The 27670-nt window shown below is 39.2% G+C and overlaps 1 protein-coding gene across 1 annotated transcript; it reads right to left on the bottom strand.

Annotated features, from left to right (window-relative positions):
• Positions 1-415: 415 nt before the first annotated feature.
• NIPSNAP2 (nipsnap homolog 2) lies at positions 416-27569 on the bottom strand. The gene is made up of 10 exons (XM_067537940.1): positions 27284-27569; positions 21366-21505; positions 21239-21284; positions 12331-12425; positions 10021-10091; positions 8595-8735; positions 7321-7352; positions 4432-4526; positions 3153-3236; positions 416-1795 (listed from the first exon to the last, which is right to left on the bottom strand). The coding sequence occupies exons 1-10, from the start codon at positions 27385-27387 to the stop codon at positions 1731-1733; spliced, it is 873 nt and encodes a 290-aa protein (XP_067394041.1). The 5' UTR covers positions 27388-27569; the 3' UTR covers positions 416-1730.
• Positions 27570-27670: the final 101 nt, after the last annotated feature.

The raw sequence follows: 27670 nt of genomic DNA, 5'->3' as shown, positions 1-27670 counted from the left end.
AAATAAGTCTCACACAAAGAAAATACACCTGATAAAAGTAGCATGGATCATTTGAAGCCATACCCTGCAAACACACATGGGTCCTGATTCTGTAACTGGATCTGGCAACATGTATTATGGAAATCCGCTGGCTCTACATGGGCACAGGGGTCCACACCAGCAGATCCAATTGTGGGATCAGGGCTATGCTATGCTATGAACACTTCCTATTTCCACACCGCAATAGCATACACTTTTGCACTCAAACATCTTATTTGGAAATTGTATGTAAAGTAAGTATCAGCTTACAGCATGTCTTTGTGGAAGTTATAAGCTTCTGAAAAAAGGCATATTATGGCAATATTGGCCACAAACTGAAATGCTGTATACTTCCCCCCCTTTTTCATAATAAACACTACACAAGTGGATACAGACATATGGTGCCAGTAATATGTGAAAATTAAAAGGATTTTATTGACTGATATGCTATTGCAGAAAACTCATTGAAATGTACAAACTGGACATTGAGCATGTGATTTGTACATACCATATATTACAGTGATTCTTTAACCAATTTTAATAGACAGTATTGTTTTCACTTACAGGATGGCCACATCATTATAGATACTAAAAAAGTTAATATGCTCTAATCTAAAGTGAAATCAAAACAAAACTGGACATGATACATTGCTTTATGCTAATTGTATTGACTTAACATGCGCCATCATCACACATGGTTTCAGATGTACCTACTGTATAATTAGTGAAACACCTGACCAAGCATATATCTGAAGTCATGATTGCTTATTAAACAAAACCTCTTTTCCTAGCCTTCAGAATTATTTTCAGAAATACATGATTAATAAAAAATGAATGCTTGTAAAATTTCACACCAGAGTTCCTTGCAAATGTCTATTCCAATACTGTAGATCATACAGCCCATAAAGGTGATTAAATAATTTCACAAAGTTAATTCCAGATATAGACATCTAAATAGATGTTTGATTCGTTTGTTTCAACTTCACAGCCTTATCAAAATGGAATCCACTATTGTCTGTACATTCATCAACTATCACCTGATTTGTCATTTAATTTTCTACTAATACTTTGATTATAAGTGACGGTAGTTCAGTAATTTTACTGCATATTACAATTTAAATATTTTCAGCTGCTCTGTAAATTTAGAATTATTTACTGGTTCAATTCTCAATAAAACTGATATGAATAGCTGGAGCTATTTCTCAGGTACAAAACTTTGTTTAAATTTCACCTATTTATGGGAATCTCTCAACCCTGATTTTTCAATCTGCAATTATTACAAAACGAATACACATTTTCCATTGTACAAAAGCCACCTGAACTGTAACAATTTCCCCAGGATTTAAATATAGCATTATTTCAAGACTTTAAAACAGCATATGTGCAACTCTCCCTTTGCTGCTACTGAAGTGTGGGCATTTCTAAATCAGGACACACCACATTCCTCTATGCCTGGCTCAGCTCGAGGGGCCAGTTTCACAGATGAACTGGGTATGTTTTTGAGTACTTAAACTACAACCCTATTTTTCTTTCCCTGGCACATTTCTAAGCGGATGAAGTCTTTAGATTCTAAAGAAAAGAGGTTTTCATTGACAAGCTCAATATGGTACTTTTATGTTTCTGGGACTTTGATATAAGATGTATACCATCAAATTAATTAAAGACAAATACTTGTCACTTCAATCTATGCAGGCACAGGTAAATCAATGATTTTACTGAAGTGGAGAGATCTTCAGTGGTATCATGATTCTGGATTCCATTTCCTGAATAAGGGGCACTGAAAAAAGGAAAGAGAAGTTCTCATTTACTAACAAAGATCTATTAGTAATTCTGCACACAACTTGAAGTTCTGCTGTCATGAAAACTTCTATAATAGTTAGTGCAGGGGTCCTCAAACTATGGGGCACGCCCCCTACAGGGGGCACAGAGGAACATTCGGGATCAAGGGGGCACGGCAGGTCCCGGCCAACCCCCATGCGGGTAGGAAGGGAGCACCACCAAGGCCTGCTCTGCTCCAGCACCAGCCCCACTCCGAGCTGGAGCTCTGCTCCCAGCCTCAGCCCCCGGCTCCCGGCCATGGCTCTACTCCCAGCCCTGGCCACAGCCCCCAACCCCCATTTTGCTTCCGGCCTCACTACCAGTCTCAAGTCTGGCCCCAGGAGTGGCCCTGGCCTAGCCCCTGGCTCCCACCCCATCCGCAGCTCTGGCCCTAGCCTTGGCCCCAAATGCTGCCTCATTCCCAACCCCAGCTCTGGCCCCAGCCCCAGCCAAGGCCCTGTTCCTGGTGGGGGGGGGGGGGGGAAGAGGGGAGAGAGGGAGGAGGAGGAGGCGGCGGCATGGACAGGCTTTACATTATTTATGACACGTAAAAAGTTTGGGGCCCACTGCGCGTTAGTGCATGTCAAATCTTCACCAACCACCCCTTCCTCTTGTCACCAAAGAACAGTAGTTTTGAGAGGAGATGAAGAAAAAACAAAATTATTTAATAGTTTTGTTAATTTGAACTAAGGGTTTTGAAGACAAAAAACATCTATGTTGCTTTTCAGCAAGATTTAAGGTTAGGCTTGCAATTGTACTGTCATATTGTCATTGTAATCTATCTGATGGAACAAAATTTGAAATATTTAGCATAGCTTACGTGCATTTGTTATGAAAGCTGTTTCTGATATCAAAGGTCTCCTAGATCCTGGCTCCAAAGTCTATTTTCCTCTTTAGAGGAATTTGTTTCACAGGGCTCCAATGTTTTACATTGTAGCTTGTTGCAAAGAAAATCTAAAGGATTCTTTTAAAGCTATATTTCACTATTTACTGTTTAATTTTTTGTGCACAGAAAATTAAATCTGAACAGATTTATTCCTTCCATAGATGTTCTTTAGTACAAACATGTTTTAATACAAAAACATTTATAGAGCACTTACATCAATTTGCTGGCATTTACAAAAATTTAAAACAGATTATTTAAACAATCCACTTTAAAATTTTGTGAAATGCAATCTCTGTTTCCTTATGTTAGTATAACTGATGAACATGCTAGTGAAATAGAACATTTATGACAGTGTAACTTATGAGAACAAACATAGTGGCACCAAAAAAAGTTTATTCCATGCCCCATTCCCATTTAGTTCAGCTCTTACCTGTATAATACACTAGTTCATCCCAGCCATGTTTATTCCATGCAGAATTCCTTGTATCTTCTCTGGACTGGAGGTCTTTATAAGCTTAAAAAAAAAGTACACACAAAATTTAGAACTAAGTCAATGTCCTGCTGTCCATAACTATCTCGCTTTAAAATATTAATTCTGTGGTTAAGAAGCTGCAGTCAATGGGAAGAAAAAAAAAAGTTAGATTCAGATGCTCCTCTCTATACAAAGGAAAAGCTCCAAGATCAGTGGAAAGGGGGGAGGCAGAAAGAGATAAAGATCAGATCTACAGCATATATGGAAGCCACTCCATGCGAATATCACATGGCTGGAGCTCCCTGGATTTTGTTGCATGTGGAGCACTCAGCCAGCTGCTCTGCCTGACATCTGACCCTTGCAATCACCCAGGAGCATTGCTAGGAAGGCTGGTAGAAATCACTGGAACACGAAGCTCCACCCCCATGCTGACTACCTGCTTTCATCAAATGGAAGTAAGATGCAACTCTGGCAAGGGATGCCAGAGGCAGAAAAGGCCCAGAGCAGGCCTAGATACCATAATTATAGCTGCATTAGAATGCAATTAGACAGATAACCAGCCTCTGTATGCTGCATTATCTGCATGGGTGCTCTAGGATCATGGTATTGGAATCTAATTTCCTGTGGATATCCTTGAGGTCTGAAGGCTACAGTGCACGTTTCCCCAATGCAGTTGTTAGACTGAGAGTTTCTCTGAAGAGGGATTGTGCTCCTGAAGTGCTTGGAAACCACCAAGCACATGGTGGGTGCTACTGCAAATAAGTAAATGTTAAACTCTGCTTTGAGGGCAGCATATAGTGGTAACCTCAGGAGATAGTAGATTTTTCCCTTCCTGTAGGAAGGTGTGATTTGACCCTTAGAAATTAAATCTTTGATTACTCACTTCATTGTGAATTTGGCCTGAGGGAAGAGACCACAGGACTGAACTCTTTATGTTCACGTTACTTTAAGCAAACACTAAGACTCCAGCAATAAGAAAGGTTTGCAATGCTGTGCTGCAACTTTCTGATAGAAATAACAGGAGGACAAGGAAATGTCAATTTTGTGCTTTTAACTTTGGTAAGTACAACTGCAAAATAAATGAAAAAACCCTTGTTGATCTCAAAATGCACTTCACATGATTCTCTCTCTATTCTACACCTCTCGTTATCCCAAACAAACTGAACAGAGGTCCTTGTTTTAAGGATCTATTCAGTATAGTGACAGAACATGTGTAGCAGAAAACAAAGAAGCCTACCCCAAAGATGATGAACCATATATAACTGTCCAATTTGTGAGAAAAATCCTCCAACTGCTTCATTATTGTCCTGCCTGAAACGAATAGCACGAGCCCTGCAAGAGACAAATAAAATCTCTAGTAACAGTAGATGGGCACAGGAAACAAGTGGTGATTGGAAGGAAAGCTGACTGAGAATTAACCCCATCTCAAGTGTTAAAGCATTGTGCAGCAGACTCCAGCAGTAAAAAACAAAACACAATTCCCAGCAACAGGTAATTATAACTTGTTAAGCCTTATTAAAATTAGAGACATACACCTTCATTAGATTGCATGCCGATCATTTCCTAGTCTTCGCCTTTAATTTTGGAGCCAACATAACCACTCTTATGATTTAAAATGGCAAGAAATTTCTAAAGATTTATCAAAAGATTCTTCTGAAACTGAATCCTCAGACCCGCCAACTTTATACTGTTTTTGAGTTTTAGTCATATTAGGAAGATATACTATGTGTTAATGTATTGTCTTACACACGTGAATTTTAAGTTAGTGGAACACAAAGTTCTTGTACACATGCATCCTTCTTAGGTAGTTAAATCACATGATGCCCCAACCTAATTTTAAACTTTTAACTCTTAATTACAAGCTGCTACATTTTCTAGAGTAGAACTGTTGCCAACCTACAAAATACATATGAATATGTACCTCCACAATAATAATACGAAACCAGGCTTACCGGCAAATTATTGAAAGTAAACAAATTATCTTATGCTGTTTGAAAACCCAAGTCTTCATTTTTATTCAAAACAATTGTAAATACTCACAATCATGCAACCTTAATTCATTAAAATTGCTTGAATTTGGCTAATGTATGTGAAAGGAACTTATACTGGTTTTAAACAAGACAAAAATCAGAAGTATATACTGAAGAGGAGACAGTCAAGCACTTTTACCTATATATCAAAATATAAATGTGATACTCAGTAGAATTTTAAAACTGAGTTTTATTTTTAAAAAGATAAAAAGCTAAGTTTTGGTATTATAAAAAACAATCTCTCTAACTTTGGTGCTGAGGCAGCCAGGAATGACCAACATAGTCTTGAAGGAGTTAACCCTCTGAGTTTCAAAGGACAAAACTTCCTAGAGAAATAATGCTATTTCCATTGACAACCCTTCAAATGCATGACTCCCAGAAGCGGCAACACACGCATAATTAAAATCTTGAAACTCCTTAATTTTTTTTTTTTTTGGGGGGGGGGGGGGGGGGGGGGAGGAGGGAAGAAAAAATCCTTCCTGGTAAATTAAAACGAATAACACCTAACCACTGCCAATGTCTTGTTTTGTATGTATTGTACACTAGTCAGACACAAGGATGCTCACTTTAGGAAATTGGCCAATGGTTTAGGAGTTAGGTGACCATATTTTCAAATTAAAAAACATGCATGTAGCAACTTTTTTCTGATCATCAAATATTCAGGTTCTCTGCCTTTTGGTGCCTTTCTTTGATCTGTTCCGCCTGTTGTTCCACCTAGAGGAATAGAAAAGATCAAAGAAAGGGGGAAGAGGCAGACCTTGTGTTCCTCCATCCCTTTTCCCCTCCTCTTTCTGAGTCTGGCAGTTTTAAAGAAAAGGGAAACAGAGAAACCATCAGCTCCCCCATCCCATCTTCTGAGGAGTCAGAACAGAGGTTTTGCACTAAATTAGACTGGATCATTGGCCTATTACTGCAACTTTGGCAAGTGACAAGTTATAAGAAGCTTTTGGCTGTGAACAACTGTTGGCGTGACACACTATGTGATAAGTGAAGCAGAGATGTACAAAATATAGCAGTATGTTTTAAACACTTTGTTGTTATACGAAACCTGAACATTTTGACAGAAGTGAAAAACTGGGAAATTTCAGGTGTCCTGAAAAGTTCTCAGTAGACACAGACATATGAAAAATTGGGACACAGAGTCTCAGTAAGGATCTTTGTTTGTTTTGATCATACTACTATGGACAAACTGAGCAGGACTGGCAAAAGAGTTTAGCTAATAGAAATGAACAAGTAAGTGAGAATTGGTGAGAAGCTTAGTGGTAGATGACAGTAGTTCATTTTGTAGCTGTGAAAGAAACCCGATGCCAGTAGTTCCCAGGTGTATTACAAAGGTGATGGCATCCCTTCCACTGATGTCTACTCTCACCAAGAGTTTGAGCCTGCTCTTATCGAAGTTAACAGCAAAATTCTCATTAACTTCAATGCAGTAGGATCAGGCACCAAGTCAGTAACATGGATGCTGTCTCTGAGGAGACTGATTGGGCAAGTAGTTTGAATTTAGGACAGCAAGCAAAATAATCTAGTTTTAATTTTGGCTCTGACATCCACTCAGTATGTGGCTCTGGGAAAGTTCCTTCCCCAATCTGTGCCTCAGAGTCCTCAGTTTTAAAATTGAGATAATACTTCCCTTCCTCATAGGGATGTTGTGAAGATTACTATTTAAATGCTTTCAGGATGAAAGATGTTATAGAAGTATTATTTATTTCTCAAAAGAATGATGCCGTGACGGTGGCCATCTAAAAGAGGACGTTTGCCCAAGGGGCTTGCGGGGGCTACACTAGTGCTCCAAAAATAAAGGATGGGGGAAAATGAGAAAGGCAGAGACCAACACCTAGATTGGCTTTTAAAATGACAACAAACGAGAGATGCCAGCATTGTTCATGGAGGCACTCCCTTTCCCTCCCAGAAAGGCAAACTAAAAGAATGGCCACACTGTAATTTGTCATAGTTGTGTAGGACCAAAAGCAGCCCATTAGTTCTGTGTATCTGGAAGGGTTTGGGGATTATTCTGCCATCTTTATCCTACCTGGTAAATGATGAAATTTAATTAATAAACTTAAATTACAGCACACAACATGGCAAAATACACTTACCAGTAGTTGCCCCATTCTATCATTGTTCCAGGCTGGAAAAAAAAAAAAAAAAAAAAGACGTTTTAGGGCTCGTATTTTAAAGAAAACTAGACTGCTGGGACAGTTCTGTGGCATATTTTTGAAAACGGATCTGACAAAAATGGAATTTTATGAAGCAAAAATATAAAGGTGGGAAGTGGGGCTTCCTTCCATATTTCACAAACTGACAGCAATATGCCTGCTGCTTGATCTAAGCCTCATGTTATGGCCATCAATCTTCTGATCGGGTTAAGCTTTACAGGGTTCCCATTTTGAGTCTGTTAACATGCCACATTAACCAACTGAAGGAGTCCCTTGGGTGACAGAAGGCCTCTGTCTTCCCCGAGAGGCTGGGCATGCTGCCTCCGCATGCCCCTTAAGTGTAAAAGGTAAGAAACTGAGATTTGACTTTTTAAATATTTTTAGAATATAACATTTTTCAGGCTTGACAGACCGTGCCAGCTGCTAAAGTCCCCACCCCTGCCTGCTGGCATTGTTACAGGTTTTCAATGGTGCTTCATTCAGAAATATATTTTAGGGTGTCTTTTCTGCTCATAAAGCCAAACTGAGCATTGTTTAATCATCACTAGTCTGAAGTCTAAAAATAAGAAAAAAATGAAAAATACTATGGCATGAGCTAAGAGCTATTGAGATCCATTATTATCATAAATTATTTGCATTATTGTAGCACTTACGGTGCACTAATGACAAAAGGGAACTAAAATGATTTTAAACAAGATGTTGATACAGCCACAAATGTCAGTGATGCTTTATTTGAGCTGCTTTCATCTTGCACATACATGTTAGGAGAATACAATGCTGAGTATTCACTCATCAGTATTATAGGTTTCCAGTCTCTCAGTATTTCTGTATCAAAACCACCATCATTTATCCAATACATTGATTCCTTTAAGTGTTTGAAGTTATGACTGTACATTCATTTGCAACTACACTGTACAACTATTATATTCTCTTTCAGTCTCTTGCCTGAATGCGTGCACGCACTTCCTTTGAAGTCAATGACAGGCAAGGGAGTGCAGCACTTCTCAGGAAGTGGCCAGCACCTTGTAGGATCCAACCTTTATAGCTGGATTCTGCACAAATTGAAGCCAACAACACTTTTGCCATTGACTTCAATAAGAACAAGTCTAGATCCTTTGTTTATTTTTAAGAAGGTCTGCTTTTATTTTATCCATGTGTGTTGAATATTTTAAATTTTTAATCATTCATAAAAGAAAAAAAGATATGACACTTACTCTAAGTTGATAAGATCTCAGTTCATAAATATTAGGACCCTCTCTGGGAACAGGTTCATTCCAGAAACTAAACTCCAACAGAAGCTGATTCTTGCGAGAGAGAAGCATGTTACCCCTTTCTTTGCGAAACTCTGTGAATTCCTTAAAAATAATAGTCATCATCAAACTTTAATATGTTACATTAACAAAGTCTACATGTCCACAGAACATAGTGGGTGAGATTTTCATCCCCACCTTGGGATGTGTACACTCAATTCCCATTGACTTTAATAGGATCCACATTTTTTAGGCAGCTTTGAACATATCAACCAGTATGTTCACACATCTCAATCCATATTAACAATTTTTGTATTGGGTGGGAGCTGTTTTAATAATGCCACAGTAGATTAGTAAAATCCAGAGGCTATTTTCCACACAGGCTGGAATGAGTGGCTTCAGGACAGTAATGTTTTAACTGACACAGTTAGATTGTGTGTATTCTGAATGGTCAATGACAGTATCCTGAAGAGTGTAATTCACTGTTTTTCAACCTGGGCCGGTGCCAGACTATTTAAGGTGGGTGTGTGGGGCAGAGAAGAGGATCAGGATGGGTGAGGAAAGATCTACCGGATCTACCTCATCCCAATATACAGCAAACATGCTGATGCATTTGCATGTAAGGAAGCAGGTGGCTTATTAAAAGGTAGCTGACATTCTTCCATGCTTCCACACGGCACCTAAGGCTACTGGCTGTGGCAGCAGCTCACATGGATAGTACTGAAGGCTCCCACAGCAGCCTGCCAGATTAAGCTTCTCTTTTCTGCTCCCATTGTAATAAGTATAGCCTTGGCACCAACAGATACCTCCACTCTCCAGCATGTGACCTTCAAATAAGTGGGCAAATGGGGAGGGGAGAGGAAGAGTATCTCCAAAAATCACGTAAAAGAGCATAACGAGAAGAAGACAGGAGGGGGGGGGGAAAAAGGCAAAAGAAGACAAGAGAACAAAGTAAAGGAGAAGCATTACGTGCGGGGGACATGTTGACGGGGGCATGCCCCGCTAGCAAACCATCCCAAAGAATGGCTCTGACAAAAGAGCTGAGAATCACAGACAATATAAATTTCTAACACCACCATTTTGCACTTCTATAACTTTTTTCATCTGAGGAACTCAAAACTTTATATAAATATTAATGCAGTCAGCCTTGGCACTCAAGAGGTGTGTCTGATCCCCATCTTAGAGACAGGTACAATGAGGCATGAAAAGATTAAGTGACTTGTCCAGGGTTGCATAGTTAGTCTGACAGAACTGGAAAGAGAGTCCAAACTTCTAGTCTTTTGCTCTGACTAGAAAACTATGTTCTCTTGTGGCATGGGGAAAATATTTCTTGGTAAAAGGTTTATTATTTCTAGGCAAAGTTTAAAGTGTAGTCTCCATGCAGACTTACTTTATTTTGTCGGAGCTTATTCATGACCTCAGTAAGAGCTGGATAGCCTCCCTCATACCGCCAGAGATGTACTGAAACAGAAATGTACCTTTTTAGGTGGTATATTTATGCAATAGACATGAAACATCATAATATAAACAAGGCTGTTAACACTACAGAATTACACAAAAATAAAAGCTGGTTAGCATGTTCAAAATGCATCCTCAGTGCGTCTTAAATATAGTGGAGTCATTTGCTTTTGGACATGGGGCTTCCCCCCTGCTATTCTAGCAATAGATTATTTACCCTAAAAGTAAGAATGTACAAAAATTTCTGAATGGAGCTTTTGCTGTATACTACTTAGAAGTGATACTTTTAATGTGACTGTAGTTAAAGTTGAGATTCAACTTAAAACAGTGTCTTATGCCAAAAATGATTTCGTGCACAGTTTCAACTGACAGCAGCACAGCTGTAGTTGCACTTGTATTTCAGTTAACTGCTCAAGCAGAAGGGGCACAAACGTTTTTTGTGCGATATATTTATATAAAAAGATGCCATCGTTAATTTTTTAATTGCTCAGTGGTAAGAGGCAACCTTCTAAAGTACACCAAAAGAGACCCAAGCTCTCTAAAATATTTAGAATCAGGAGGACTTTCCTCAAATAATAATTTCAAGATGGGTGCATATTTTGAACTAAATTTGACAGTGTCCTTTAAGTGCTGTGTGTAACAAGACTTCTTTACAAGCTTTTAGAATAGCAATGTTAAAATACTGAGACTTCTAATCACACCCTCTTTTCTTTCATCTTCCCTCAAAGACCCACAAAAGCTACCTTCCCGCCAATGGAAATGGGCTGGGCATGGCTTCCTCTGAAGTAGTTAATGCTGCTTCATGCATCTACCAGAAGAGTGAACTAGACATTCCACTTGCCAGAAAATGTATGCTGCTTCTGCAAAAATCCAAACTTGGATCCAGTGTGTTGTGGCCCTAATGTGCCAGGCTAGCTGCTTTTGATGCTTATCATCTAGTAAAAATTTAACTTATCCACTCAGTATTAGCAACAAACTGGAACTGAACACACAAGACCCCTTTAATCTGCTATTACGTTGCTAGGACAGTTGCTACAAAATTTTTAGGCAGGCTTTGGATATGATTGCATGGACATTCTCTGTTAGTATGCTTCAGAGTTAACAAAGGACACTCTGGTATGCAGTATTTTAGGTTTATTCCTCACCGGACCTCAACATTCCCTTCATTTTGAAAAATACTCTCTTAAAAGCTGGCAAATCTCTCTCTACAGATATCCTCTCACATTTGGCCAATGCTAATATTATAATGTACTGTGAATACAGCTGAAATTAACATGCACATTAGCATATGCTCTTGTAGTTGAAGCAGCAGCATTGATATTAGCATAGCTTTGGCAACAGTGTTTCTCTGCTGTAGAACAAACAAGAGCACAGCATGCCGATTATGGGGTTCCCACAAAATCAGTGGCTTCTGCTATACCCCTTTCATTTCTCAGAGACCAGGCACTGTTTTTTAAAGCCATTTAAAATCATTTAGATTTATCCCCAATGCCAGATTAGAACATTGATATAAACACTTTGTAGTTATATAGCACCTTTTCAACAATTTGAAGGAAGGTTACATTTTGACCCTGAATTACTGGACATTGTCTGCTTAAGGAAGAGATATCTAGGTAACAAAATTATCTTATTTTCCATCAGTACAGGACCCAATTTTCCATGAGATAAAAGTTCCATTATCTTTTGTGATAACTTCAACATTCTGCATGGCACTGTTATGCAACAATTACAATCGGACATGAAAAGTCAAAGTTAAGCTTTTAAACTGGCTAACAAGCGAAATTCTATCTCAGTACACCTTTAGCTATGGCCATTAAGCCTAAATTTTCAGAAGTGTGATTTGTGCTTGCAACATAATGAAGGCACAAATTGTATGCAGGTGCAAAAAATGCAGGAACAAGAGGAAGGGGCTTGTCATTGACTGTCATCTTCTCATTGAGAAGAGGTTAAAGGGTATTAACATAAGTATACAAATAGGTTTGAAAGACAGGATTAGATTAGTGCTGACCAACTAAGCATATTTTATGAGTCAACACTTCAGTGTCAAACTCAATGGGATAAAAACCGAGCAATTTTAAAGTTAACATACAATCATTAACCAATTATTTTGTGTAAGCAACAACACACATCCTCAAATATACTGTTAAAGGTTTGTTAACAACTGTGATGATTTTAAAAGAAACCTGCCAAGCACACATTTTACTTGTACGGTTTTACATTCTGTTGTACTTCTATCTCCTACCAGCCTGATCTTGCTCTCCGTACCACGTGTTCCAAGTCCCCACCAGTGCACATGGATAGTGTTTTTCTTCATGAATCTTTGGCAGCACCTCTTGACTTAAAAACAAGGAATACAGACACTATGTTGCATTTCCTTTAGGGAGGCTACATTTGATATGCATAACAAATCATATTATGCAACCATTAACTCATAATTATGCCACCATATGTTCGTTATGGTATGAACATTCACAAGCTCCATTTTTCAGAAAAGAAAGCAGAAATACAAAAACCTGCTGGGAAAATGCTGGAAAAATTGATCACAACTCACTCTATGTAAATTTAAGCATAACCATCTATAAAGCTGTATGTCTAATACATAGCATGACACGTTAGGTCTTTTGATGTGAACCCATAAAACATGTGATATTACCTGGCATGTTATCTGATATATTAACAAGATGTCCCAATCTGAGCCTGTGCAGCACACCCACACACCTTGGTTCAGGAACAATTTAAGTTTTCTTTTGTTAGCAGCAAGGATAAGCCACACAAATGTGAAAGGATAATTTGTCTCGGGCACTAAAGTTCTATTACAATGACATTTCTATTATGCCAAATGGATGAAGACAATCAATCACTGTGTCTGATGGACATGAGTACAGTCAAGCAATGGCTGCTCGCTGTAACATTGACTGTGTGCTTTTTGACCAGCTTAAAAAACAGACCTAGTCAGACTAATTTATCTATTAAACACAAGGTACACAGCGAAAGCTGCCTAAAGCCATCTCCTATATACAACCTGGCCTTGAGCAACCATTCTAATAATATTTCTAAGGTTTCCAGAACAATTGCTTTTCATCCTTTAAAGACCACCTACACTAGGAAATTGATTTTTACCTGTTTTGTGTGATTGTTTAAGACAGATTTCAATGTACTGTATTTTGATTAATAAGCTTGTTTCAGACTAGCTGAATTTTCTCTTTATTACTTTTTTATTGCTGAAGAACTGTCAGACACTTAGCATTCTGGCTAGCAGCCACTGATTCTATGTATCATAATACATGAGGAAGAATAACCTTATGCATCAGGAATAGCATTCAGAGTTAGGAGACCTGAATTTTATTCTTAGCTCTGCCACTGACCTTCCATGTGACCCTGAGCAAGTCACATTATCATTCGTGCCTCAATTTCTCCATCTGCATAACAACTATAATACTATGCACTGATCTCACAGAGGAGCTGGGAATCTTTAATAACGTTTGATGCACAACAAGATCCTAGGATAGCAGTTGCAACAGAAATGCAGTGTTATTATTACAATAAAACTAAAAGCTAGTTTTTGCTCTAGATTAAAAAGAATCTCACCTGATTCATACACATGTATGAACACCAAATTTTTGCCTTTTATCATAGGCAAATTGGCTCTTGAAGCTTCAGAATTGGGGCCCCCATCTCTGAATATTCATGAATTAGTGTTGTATCTGTCCTTGTACGGCTGGAAGATGTCAAGTCCAGCCGCTGCGCTGAGGCAGGACCAGGTAAACTAGACCAATCCTGAGAGGTGTTTGTCCAACCTGTTTTTAAAACCTCCACAACATCCCCTGGAAGTCTATTCCAGAGTTTAACTACCCTTATAGTTAGAAAGTTTTCCCTAATATATAAGCAATCTTTCTTACTGAAGTTTAAGCATCTTGCTTCTTGTCTTACCTTCAGTGAACACTGAAAACAATTGATCACAGTCCTCTTTATAACAGCCCTTAATATTTAAAGACTTATCCTCATAGGTCAGGTTTTCTAAGCCTTTTATCCAGGGTGGACGGATATAAATCATGATTTAGATCACCAAGAGAAAAATCATTGATTTAAATCAAGTTTCTTACTGATATTTCTTCACATATTTCTTAAACAATGGTGCAAATCTGATCACTAAACCATGTTAATTTACAACTCAATCAGGATTTTACAACATCTAGCAAGGTATACTTTGTGTAATTTTTTAGATAACTTGATTTTACAAGATAGTACATAATACTCATTACCTGTGTCAAGCTGCAGACGCAGCAGCAGTACATTAGGAATGGCAAGAACTAAATCACACACACACCAGCACTTATATTTTATTAAACTAAATCTTAAATCTTAAATGTTACATAAGTGTTTCACATTGTTGCAATTGCAGCAGTCTCTTCCTGAGTTGCCAGCTGTCAAACGTTTTTTAAAATTTTCAAATTTTATTAACTAACAGACAAGGCATCACAATACTAAATCTACGCTATTCTTAAAACTTCTACAACTAGCTCTCATCTTCCCCAGTCCCACTGTCATTTTTATTCCTAGACAAACAGAAATATGAGTTTTCCTGCTTTTTCAATTCTCAGTTGATTTCTTAGCTTTGAGTGAATAATACCAAACGATGAAAATATTCTCTCTGTGCCTGCAGAGGAAGCTACTGCTGTGAAAAGTTGGCTTAGCAACTGAAGGAACTCTCTTTCAAGTTGCCTGGCTAATCATTTCCACCAATTCAGGGGAGTGACTTTGTTCAAAACATCATCAGTAAACATGTACTGTTTAAATGGTTCCGCTCCAGCCCTGAAATTTATTATGACTGGCATAACTGAGGAGTGATTTTGAGATGCCCATGCCATGGCAGCATCCTCTTCTTCAGAAGTTAGGCATCTACATTTATATCTGGGGTTGAGAATGTTTGCAAGAAAATGAGGTGGAGTTAGTGCTTGCTGCAGTTTAACTTTCTGGTGAGGTATTTCTTTCTTCAATGTCTCGTGAAGTGCCTTCCAAATTTCAACAGCATCAGCAATGCAGCAACAATTTCTCTGAAGTTTGTTTAAGGCTATGGATATAGGCTTCAGTATACTGATCATATCCTTTACATGCCTCTTTAATCCAATGTTAGATACTTTGGATGAGATACTTCCATCTATTTTATCATGGTTTTCTTCACAACGTTTTATGAGAATAGGCCAGTTCTTAATAAATTGTTCAAAACAATCAACCACAGAATTCCATCGAACATCTTGAGGGAGAATTAGTTTGGATCCTCCTGCTCTCTTCAGTGAAGCTGAAGCAAAATGATTGTTACAGAAGTATTTTGCAACTTCAACAACATTTTCTTTTATTCCTGGAGAAGACATACTTAAATCTTTGGCTAAAAGATGCATTAAATGGGCACTGCAGCCATATGTTATTAAGGAGCATCCATTTCTTCTAAGTATCTTTTCCTCTTTGCTATGTTTGCAGCATTGTCTGCGACAAAATTGCGCACAACAGTTGATTTTTGTTCACAGTTTATTACGGCTTTCACTGCCAATTCTTTTAAATACTCTGTTGTGTGGGCATTTCCCGATATATCTATTGTTTCTGAAAGATATGCAACCCCTTCTTCTGTTGTCACACAGGCACATATTACTGGATCATTGTGTACATTGCTCCACCCATCAAGGCTTAAACTGGCAAATTTCCCCTCAGTATTTCTTGCACACTGTTCAAGTTCCTTCACATACACTGTATCTAGCAACCTTCAAGGACTCAACCATGTCAATCAATGAAGTGTTTATTGTTAACAATGCAAAAAGGAGAATTTGTGGCATAAATGAACCGAGCAATCTTTTCATCTATGATGTCTTGTTGGTATTTGCTGGTCCTTACTACAAACCCATCCATGGTGGTGGTTTTACTGGATACTGAAATCTTTTGCTTGCTACTGATACTTTGCTGTTTGAAATACTTAGTTGCAGCACTGCTGCTAAAAGTATCAATGGATGACTCTGAAGTTGCTGCAGATAGATAGTCACAGTCAAAGTCTCTTATGCTTAAATGGAATCCTGAAACAAAATTCAGAGATGATTTTGAATAGTCATTCTTCTCACTCTATTATTCAGTTAATCATTTACATTTTTTTCAGCAAGGAAGGATGCAGATCCAATTCCAAATTACCAAAAAAGACTGACAGCACTTAGAGTGCACTTAATTTTGAATTAAGCTCCACAGAACTCACTGGCACTTCTGTTTTTTGAGAAACAAGTATAGGATGGGGTTCCTTGGGAAAGCTGAGTTATGCTGAAGTAAAATAGGGAATTGACTTATGGCATCACCATTATGGTCTGTGGCCATGATGGTCCAAAACAAGGGGCATGTATTATGTAACATAAAATAAGAAAATGACACCCAGTGGCAACTGGCAACTCTAGATTTCTCTTACTGCAGCTTTCTGTGCTGCATACTTGGATGATAGATTCTAAACCTAGTTAACTAATTAGCTATGCTAAACTTTTTTTCCCTAGCAACATCCAATGTAGCAAACAGCTTGGGAATTTACTTGTTAAATCACACTTACACTAAAAGGCATAGAGAGAGTCTTGAAGAATGATGCGTTGCAAAGTGAATTATTTAAGTTACTACTAACCAGTTGATCCACATTGTTCTTCAGACTTATCCACATCTTCATCCACATCATTTTCTCCCAATAAGCAGTTTTCATTATGATGTTTCATTCTTGCAACTAGGCCCTGCATCTCCTTCTTTCACTGCTTACACTTGACACATTTTCCTTCTTTACCCAGGGAAGGAATTTCTTCAAAATATTCCCAGATAGGGTCTCTCTTACGCCCAGAAGTCATGACAGTTTTTCTGTGGCAAAAGTGTGGGGGAATATAGGAAGCTGTGTGTGTTCTGAATAATGTCTTTCCTTTTTCTTTCCAGTCCACTCCACTGTTCCTTTCTACTCTGCCTCCGTCCTTTGTCTCTGTCTTTAAGACAGCGTCTTAACTAACTCCTCTGCCTTGCTTGGCCCAGCTCCACCACCACATAAGCACAGAACAACAATAATCCAATCCAGCCAGTGCCTTTCTTTGCACATGTGACTTGAGTCTGCTGAGAAACAGAAACTGAAAGCCCAGAGCTTTCAAGAAGCAAGAGCTGGTAGTTAGGCTGGACAGATGAGAGCCATTAATTCATTTTTATGAAACTGTTAATGTACGTTTAGCATGTTTGTGATGAGAATTGTAACTGTTTTTTTTTTAAATGAGAAATTTAGTATTTTATTGATTTAAAAAAAAAAATCAAAAAAATCCAATTTAAATAAAAAATCATTGATTTTTAGCCACCCTGCTTTTATCATTTTTATTGCTGTCCTTTGGATTTGCTCCATCTTTTCCAATGTGTGGCACCCAGAATTGAACACTGCTGAGGTTCACCACTACAGAGTAGAGTGGGACAGTTATCTCCTGTGTCTTACATACAACACTTCTTTTAATATACCCCCCCAGAATATTAGCCTTTTTTGGAACCACATCACACTGTTCAACTCGTATTCAATTTGTGATCCACTGTAACACCGAGATCCTTTTCAGTAATATTACCACCTCGCTAGTTATTCCCCATTTTGTAGTTTTGCATTTGATTTTTCCTTCCTAAATTAAGTACTTTGCACTTGTCTTTATCGAATTTCATTTTATTGAATTCAGACCAATTCTCCAATTTGCCAAGGTCATTTTGAATTCTCATCCTGTCCTCCAAAGTGCTCACAACCCCTCCCAAGTTGGTGTCATCTGCAAATTTTATACGCATAGTCTCCACCTCATTATCCAAGTCATTCATGGAAATATTAACTAGTACCAGACCCAGGACTGATCACTGTGGGACCCCCACCAGATATGCCCTCCCATCTTAATATCAAACCACTAATAACTACTCTGTAGTTGTACACCCACCTTACAGTAATTTCATCCAGACTGTATTTCCCTAGTTTGCTTATGGGAATGTCACATGGAAGTCTGTCAAAAGTCTGACTAAAATTAAGAATATTACATTTACTTCTTACCCTCATCCACTAGGCAGGTAACCCTGTCAAGGAAGGGAATTTGGTTGATTTGGCATGATTTGTTCTTGACAAATCCATGCTGGCTATTCCTTATAACTTGATTATCCTCTAGGTGTTTACACAATGATTGTTTAATAATTTGTTCCAGGATCTTTCCATGTATTGATGTTAGGCTGATTGGCCTATCATTGCCAAGGTCCTCTTTACTCCCCTTTCTAAAGATAGAGGATTGGAAAAGAGCAAACAGAGTACTTACCAGGACCTCACCCATCCTCCGTGTGCTCTCAAAGATAATTGCTAAATGTTCGGAGATTACTTCAGTTAATTCCTTAAATACTTTAGGGTGAATTAAATAAGGGCCCACTGACTTGAATGCATCTAACTTATATAAACATTCTTTAACCTGTTTTCACAGTTCAGGCTTGTGCACCTTTTTCTTTGATGTTAGTATTAATTGTGTTAAGAATCTGGTCACTATTAATCTTATTAATGAAGACTGAAGTATAATAGGCATTAAGCACCTTAGCTTTCTTGAAATCATCCATTTTGAACTCTCCACTCCTTCCCCACTAAATAGCGGGCTTACACTTCACGTCATCTTTCTCTCACTCCTAACTTACTTCTAGAACCTTTTCTTATTGCCTTTTATGTCCCTTGCTAGGTGTAACTCATTTTGTACCTGAGCCTTTCTGATTTTGTCCCTACATGTTTGCGCTTTTTGTACTCCTCCTTAGCAATTCACCCATTTCCATTTTTTGTAGGATTCCTTTTTGATTTTCAGGTCATTAAAGAGCTCCTGATGAAGCCTTTTGGTCTTCTCCTTTTCTTCCTGTCTTCCCTTTGCATCAGGATAGTTTGCAGTGGTGCCTTTAACCAGGTCTCTCTGAGCAATTGCCAGCTCTCCTGAACTCCTACTGCCCTTAGATCTTCCTCCCATTGAACCTTCCGTACCATTTCTCTAAGTCTGCCAAAGTCTGCTTTTTTTAAGTCTACTGTCCTTATTCTGCTGCTCCCATTCTTTCCTTTCCCATGAATCAGGACATCTATCATTTCATGATCACCTTACCCCAATTGCCTTCCACCTTCAGATTCACTACCAATTCCTCCATTGGTCAAAATCAAGTCTAAAATGGCTGTCCCCCTCCTTACAGTCTCCCACTTTCTGAAACAAAATGTTATCCCCAACACATTCCAAGAATTTATTGAAATGTTGTGTTTTGCCATATAACTACCTGGACATCTGTTGGAAAAAAGTCCCTCATTACTACCAGGTCTTGTGTTTTGGATATTTCTGTTATTAGGTCTATAAATACTTCATACACCTCTCCTCTTCATAATTTGGTGGTCCATAATATACCCCTATCATGACATCTCTCCTATTTTTTTTTTTTTTTTTTTAAAACCTCTTATCTTTACCCAATGACACTCAACTGGTCTGCCTCCCACTGCCTTCTCGATCTCAAAACAAGTGTATATATTTTTAATTCATAATAAACCACCTCCTCCCAATTTACCCTGCCTGTCCTTCCTGAACAAGTTATAACTCATTTCCAATATTCCAGTCATAAGACTTATCCCACCAAGTCTCTCTGATGCCAATTAAGTCATAATAAGCTAATGCACTAATACTTCCAGTTCTTCCTGTTTATTTCTCATACTCCTTGCATTTGTGTATAGACATCTAAGACGAGCCAATTTCCCCCCCTTGTTGCTTCTATGACCCTACTGTAGTTCCTCCCAACATCTAACTCTCTGTTAAAGTTGCCTATTTTTATGCTTAACTGTGGGCTTTTGTCACCTGCCTTCTTTGAACCTAGTTAAGCCTCCCTTCACTAGGTCGTTGAGTCCGTGCACAAAGATGCTCTTCCTCTCCTTGGTAGGTGAACCTCATCTCACCCCAGCAGACCTTCTTCTTGAAACGGCATCCCCTGGCAGAGGAAGCCGAAGCTTTCCTGTTGATACCATCTGAACAGCCATGCATTCATATCCAGGATACATGTATCCCTGCCAGAAGGATGGACAAGAACACAACCTGCACTCCTGGCCCCTTCACTTTTGCCCCCAGAGCCCTGTAGTCACTGATGATCTGCTCATGATCATACTTGATAGCATCATTAGTGCCACGGATGAGCAGCATGGGAAAGTGGTCAGAGGGACTGATGAACCTTGGCAACCTTTCTGTAACATCTCAGATGTGGGCTCCAGGCAGCAGCACACCTCCTGGGATACTGGATGCACTAGGATATCATCATGCTAAAATAAAATTCTATTTAATTGATACCATCTCTTAAATGAGAAAAAACATAGGAGGCGCATATTTCCCAACTTGAGTGTTCAGCTCTTTCATAGTACAACGGTTATGGCTCTAATAGAGCAAAAATACAGCTAAATCAGAATGAACATTCCTGTAACTGGTCTTTAAATTAGTATACCAAAAACAAATATTTATACTTATTTTTAAACAGCAAAGGAGTTTTTGGAAATCCTATACAACAGCCCTTTGGGTAAAATTCACTGCAGTTCAAGCCCATGCTTAATGTATGGTTCTCAATAATGTCACTTTTCATAGAAACAAGGATCAGGGTCAGTGAATGTCAAATCTCGGGCTTTTATCCTCTTCCTCAAAGCTTTACTTTTGTTTTTTTTATAAATTTAGCGGCTTCTCCACAGTGACCCTCTCTCTTTTCTTCCTGTTTGCAGATAAAACTCCCACCCAGGTAAATTCTGACATTGTAGCTGAAGGAAGGGCAAACTAGGAAAGCAGCATCTGCCTAAAAAGGCTGCAACAGCTTTAAGATAATTAGGGGAGGGGAGAAAAGTGCACCTGTGTCCTTCTCATATACACCCTAAAAACAGTATCTGGTGCAGTTCAGTGAAGGAACACCCCTATAAAAGGGCGATAGCAGGGGAACTGGAAAGGAGCATCTGTGCCATCTGTCCCCAACAATAAATGGTTTATTCACAATAATTCACTAAAAATAAGAGGGGTTTTCCCTTATTTCCTCTAAACAAAAAATCACATCAACCAATTTACAGAATCCCATTACTCAGATTCACATGTTGAAAATCACAAAGTATAACATGAACTTACCAAAGTTTGTTGTAGGCATCTAAGCATTCTGGCTTTACATTGTGAACTGAAACAACAAAATTCAATGATAAATGTAGGAGCAAAAATATAAAAGAAAAGAAAATTTAAATATAAAAATATCACCCACACTGTATTTTATACAGACTGCTGGTCTCCTTTTTGGCTAGTAGATTGGAGTGAGCATCTTTCCTTGGATCCACTTTGCGTACAAAGAGTGATTTTAACCAGCTGTCTTCACCTGCTCGATTAGTTGAGGATGCCAGCCCCCTATACATCAATGAATACATCACTTTGTCACTGAATGTTTATTCAAAATGCACAGACAGTCATGATTAAGTTTAACACAACACGGTAACATATACAGAGGAATGATGCTAATTCTTTCCATTACCTCACTCTCTAGCAGTAGAAAGACACAATATTTACCCAGCAAGATATACATCTATTGAGGAGACTTCCCAGGATGGCACTAAACTGATGCAGCTGGCTCTACACTACCCCGTTTGCCCCCCATTGTGCAGAGGAAGGGTATAGGCCTGGAAGGAATGCTGCTGTGCTCCAACTAGTCCCAGCTAATGTCACAGGCCCAAGAGCCATTCCAGTCAAGCATATGGTAAGTAGTTCTGATACTGCTCTTAATTTATGTCAGGTCTTAAGCCAACCCCCCAAAATTGTGAGGCATAAAGCCATTTTGCCACCCTGCCATGTTCCTGCATGGAGTATAGGTCTGTAAGAGCAGAGAATGGAGGTTACTATATATATATTTTTTTCTTTTTAAACGATCTTCATCCTCCCAGAAACAGTGAAAAGTGAACATGCCAGTGCACGCACATTATGAGAAAAGACAGTGTGCATACACTGCTTTGTTTACTATGAATTACATAGTAAGTGCCACATGTTTTCACATGTTTATTTAAATCAATTTCAAGACAGCATCATGAAAGAAGAAATATAGGTCACGCATATTCTACTTTAGGAATAGTTTGAGTGGCAGGAGTCTGCACAGATTTTAATTTTTGAACAGTAGCAGTTATAATGTTCAGGATTCAGATTCATCGTCTTTGTTCAACATTTACAGTTTTTCCCAACTTAGAAGTTGAGTTGACTTTGATAGATTGTCTGAAAGCCTACCTAGTTTGACTATTTAGTTTCTGCAAGTACTTCTGCAAAAAATACGATTTTCTACTTTCTTACAACAATACACACAAAAAAAAAAAAAAAAAAAAAATCACAAGAGGCAGCACTGTTCTTCTTAAAAAAAGAATACAATAGGACTATTTTTTCCCTTTTTCAAGTGGTAGAAAGACATCAGAGCCACCAAATGATGTGCAATAGCTCTATTAGTACACCATTACTAATAATCTCCCGTTAAAGTGAACAGTAAACAGAATAGATTGTAACTTTCACTGCTGCTTCTTTATAATGTACAAAGGTGACCTTGATCTTACAATATTTCTTCCTGACCCTGTTAGAAGTATTTACTTGCACCTTCTTCCCTTTACCTGGAGGATTGTGGAAGGATTTTAAATTATTTAATTATATTATACTTAATTCTTCCGGAGGATTTTAGTTATTGGCTGGGCAATCCACAGGACAGATTTCAACTTCCAACTGTAATGTTGTCTTTCAGGTCCTCAATAGACTGTAAAAATGTTTCCGATAAAAAAAATGTTGGAAAAATAACACTGCATGAAGTTGTCTTTCTACAGTAAAGGATTTTTTTAAAGTGCTTTGCAGTTCACTTTAAAAACACATTAATCACCCCCTTCCATTTCCAATTTTTTAATCCCAATAAAATTGGGGCAAAAAATAATGTGATAGTTTATATTGCTTATCCAGGCAGCATACTGAAGAAAGCAGAAGACATATGACAGCTAAGGAAAGAATAGTTGGGGGATGAGGTGACCTTCAACACAAAGAAGTGACAAGAAAATCTCTCTGCTCTACTTCACTTATTGAAAACTATATTCTCTTTTTCTGACCCCAGCTAAACATACTATTGTGTAGAAAGCTAAACAGGATACTCCTAAACAGAAGTATTTACAAGGGCCTCCTGTGCCAGAGATATTGCTGGGGGGAAAGAGGGGAGTAGGGCTAATGTGATTGATATGTAGCCCTTTTGCTGCACCACAGCCAATATCAAGGGCTCACACGGCCACCATGAGTCAGGCCCTCTCTCTCTTTCTATTAAATGGGTTGATAAGTACTTATCTTCCATGAAGGATGTTGTGAGGATTAGTTGATGTTTGTAAAACACTCTGAAGATAAAAGTCCTAAGTAATCCTGTTTACTTCCCCATTTGTGCACTAACACTATCAGCAGCAAGAACATGAAAAGTTATGGGGATACTATTGGATAACCAATTCCTCAGCTAATAGGAAACACTTATGACTTAGCTGTTGGTTTGCCCCATAAATGAGGAAGTAGTTTTCTCTTAATTTCTCAATGAAATGGTGACATGAATAATAATTTGCAGTTGTATGGTAACTTTTATTCAAGAATCGCAAAGAGCTTTATGAAGATCGATTAAGTGTTACTATACACGTGTTTAGTATTAGCAACATTTTACTTATAAGATATCAGAAAAAGGTTAAGATTCACATTTCTGAAAATGGACACTTATTCTGTGTCCCAAATTCAGACAGTTAGGGTCTGAGTTTTAATTGTCCTGAGCACCTGCAGCTCCCATTGACTAACATGAGAGTCAGAAAAATAGATAATGCTGCACAAGGGCACTGAGCCCACAAACTACAGATCCTTATGGCGCTGTTAGATGAAAATTATTATGAACACAATAGTTCTATTGGAAAAAAAAACCTGTTTTATCTCCCCCCCCAGAGATACTATAAGGCACATAATTATACACAAAATTTCAGTTTAAAGACCAATCTCTTTATGAGTTACAGTACAGACGCAGGAAACAAGGATATAATGTATCTGAACTTTAACATATTGTAACTGAGTAGCAATAACACTTTAAAAAAATGAAGGTCCGATGCTACTAGGGCTACTGCTTCCGGGGCTAGACTTGAATATCAGTAATCAATAATTTTCACAGCAGAGGACCAAGCAACCAAAAGATAAAAGTTTGTAAATTAAAACCATGGCTCCATGTAATGATTATTGCTGAATAGTTACCTTCTCAAGAGTTTGTCAGGGACAATAATGAAAACCTTGAAAGGAAACAAATACAATAAACCTACAAGCATAAGAAATCAGCTTTGCACAACATAATACCAGGTAGGCACATATTTGAAGATTATAAAGTAATGTGATTATCTTGCTGCTTTGAAAGTTAATACCTCTTAGATGTAATCCTAAATATACAGAAGAAGTCCTCAATTCCTAGGTGTAACTGATAACGACACTACAGTGCTTAGTATTTTTTAAGAAGAACACTATCAACTCAAATGTGAGCAACATTTATATATTGGGGGGGGGGGTCATTTTAAAAAAGCATAGGTCCAACAGGTATATTTCCAGTAATTTGTTTTAAACATCTTCCAATATAAACAGTTGTTTTTAAACAAAAGCATCTTCCACCAGGGTTGCCAATCCACAGATTGCAGTGTTAAGAACTTCAAAGTTAAACTGAGTGTAAACAAAAGTGAAACGGACTTTCTTGATATTTATTACTGAGTCTTAGTGGAATGCAAAAGAAAATAGCATACAAAGGGAAAAAAATTGCATTTTTAGAATTGTTATAATAATCAAATTTATAACAAATATGCTTACAATATGAATTATAAATTGACAGCATCCCTTTAAGATCAGCTCTCCATAGTTTTACTTCTCAGTAGTTTAAATTAAGACTTATTTTCTTAACAATTCTGACCATTTGACAAAAATGAATGCTTTCCTATATGTCTAATAATTCTTAAAATCAGCATGGATTTTGTGGATAGTATCAACCATGTTAGCAAAACTTGGCGAATGGTATCTCTTAGCTTACTACTACAAAGCCAGTATTTGTGTAGGTACTCTATAAGCTGTTTTCCATCAAAAATATTCCAGCTATAAGAAAATGGATTTTCTATAAAGGATATCCTGAATGCTATTCTGAGTTCTGAAAGGGACAGAGGAGACCCAATTAGGTCATCATTTAGCCTAATCTCTTTACTAGTTCAGAAATGTTCCCTGCAGTAGAACATTAGTGCTTTGTATAGTTTAGTTTTAAATATCCAAAGCAACAGCATACCCCACTGGAAGATCATTCCACAGTCTAACAGACTCATAGATTCCAAGGCCAGAAGGGACCTTTGTGATCATCTAGTCTGACCTTCTGTAGAAAAGCTACAGAACTTCCCAAAAATAATTCCTAGACCATATCTTTTAGAAAAACATCCAATTTTGATCTAAAAATAGTCAGTGATGGAAAATCCACCATGACCCTTGGTAAACTGTTCCAAAGGTTATTTACTCTCACTGTTAAACATTTACACCTTATTTCCAGTCTGACCTTACTGTTTGGAAATGTTTTTGATATGTCCCACCAGATTATAAAACAAGTTTAAGAAAATGTTGTTACTTGACAACATCTAATGCCAGTAAGAATGTGCTTACATCATGGATAAAGGGAAGATATATGGGGTTTACAAAACCGCATAAAATATTTGGTTTTCTGGAAGTCATGTTTCTTGCAGCATTACAGGCAGGCTTTCATGGAAATCATTATCAGTCTTTTTATTAAGGCACTGCTTGATTTTTCTGGCTATGGTCCTGATCCTGCAAGCACTTATGCATGTTCTTAACTTTAAGCATGTGAATAGTCCTACTGAAGTCACTGGGCCTAGCTAGGTACTCAGAGTAAAGCATGTGCATAAGCGTTTGCAGGATCAGGACCTACAGTGAACTTGCTAGGTAAGCAATCGTGCAGTATGCAATGGTGTGCCACTCTGGGTTGTATAAAGAGCAAATGATTGGCCAATGTGTGTATACATTTCAAACTGTAAGTAGCTCCTGTAGATTGTGTTTTCAAAAGACATGAAAAAAATTATCATTACCCAACATTTCAAAGGGACACTATCAGGTTAAAACAATTTAACACAACTTTCCTTATTTTGAAAGCTGGTAACATGTCACTGAAAGGCAAAGTTAGAATTCTGAAAATCTAAGTTTACTTTTCATTGTTTTACTTCCTGCGTTATTCTTATAGACTAGTCAATTTCTGATAAAGTTCACCTCTCTCTTGTCCTGTACTAGGTGAGTGCTACAGCAATCCCTCTACAAATGCAGCTGGGAAATATTTAAACAGTTGTTTACATTAGATTAAAAAACACACAGAGCAACATTTCTATCCCTCACATTTTCTTATAGCCGAAAAGCTACATTCAAGTTTAGTACAAACCCTAATTAGACACCTGCCCTGAAAGCACCCCCCTGAAAGAGAAAAGTGTGAAAGAAACACTCAGCTGAAATAGGAGCACAGGTTGTGATTTCTGTTCGAAACAAGGGTCAAAGTGAACGGAAAGTAAAAAACAAGTCAGCCTCTTCGAATCCATTCCAGCAGGTGCCTGCTCGGTGAGGAAGGGGATGAACTGAGACTCGCACGTCTTGTGGGTTTTGCAGTGGGGGTGCCTGTGGGGTGGTTCCCCGTCTCGGATGCGGGGGTCTGTGTGCGCCGGGGGAGTGTGTGTGTGCGGGGTTATTTGTGGATAATCCCAAATGCGGATGGGGGGCCCGAGTCTGAGGAGGTCAGGGTGTCTGCGGGGGAGGGGGGTTCCCAGGCCCCGGTGGGGGCTGCCCGAATCAGGGTGCACGGGGAGGCGGGGGAGGGGTTCCCAGCGGCCAGGCCTGCGGGGAGCGGGGAGCCCCGTGACCTTGAGGCAGAGCCCGGGCTGGAAGTAGCGCAGACTCGGGGCTGCCCCACGCCCGCCCGCCGGGGGGCTCCTGCCCTCAGTCCCGCAGCTCGGCTCCCCACGCCAGGCCGCGGGGGCGCCATTTCCAGCCCGACCGGGAGAAGCCAGCGATGGGGTCGAGGGGCCCGGGCCCCCCCAGCGCCGGCCTGCATGGCCGGGCTCCCTGCTGGAGGAGCGCCGCGCTCACCTGAGGATCACCCCCAGGCCGCCGCGGGCCGGGAGGCGAGGCCCGGCCCTGCCCAGCCCGCCGGCTCCCCCCAGGCTCCGCCGCAGCAGCACTCGGGTCGCCATCTTGCTCCGGCCTCCTCCTCCTGCAGGCTGCAGCCGCCCGCTCGCCCGGGCCTGGGACAGCAGAGGACTCGGGCCTGCACTACCCGCTGGCGGCCAGTAGGGGGCCAGCGGCGCGTGGGCAAAGCCCCCGAGCAGCCGAAGGAGGGCTGGGCACTCTGGGGATGGGCCGCGGTGAGACACCCCCCCTGGTCTGCGCCTTAATGCACCTGCTTCCCCGCCTGCCCCTGCTCTTCCACCCCGCGGCCCTGAACACACCCCATCACGCTGGACCCCTGCAGCAGCG

The sequence above is a fragment of the Emydura macquarii genome, unplaced genomic scaffold (genome assembly GCF_026122565.2).
Source record: "Emydura macquarii macquarii isolate MOO-44397 ecotype Brisbane River unplaced genomic scaffold, CSIRO-AGI_Emac_v2 contig_450, whole genome shotgun sequence".
Classification (NCBI taxonomy): domain Eukaryota; kingdom Metazoa; phylum Chordata; order Testudines; family Chelidae; genus Emydura; species Emydura macquarii.
The sequence above is the reverse complement of the archived record's forward strand: the minus strand, read 5'-3'. Positions and strand labels throughout refer to the sequence as shown.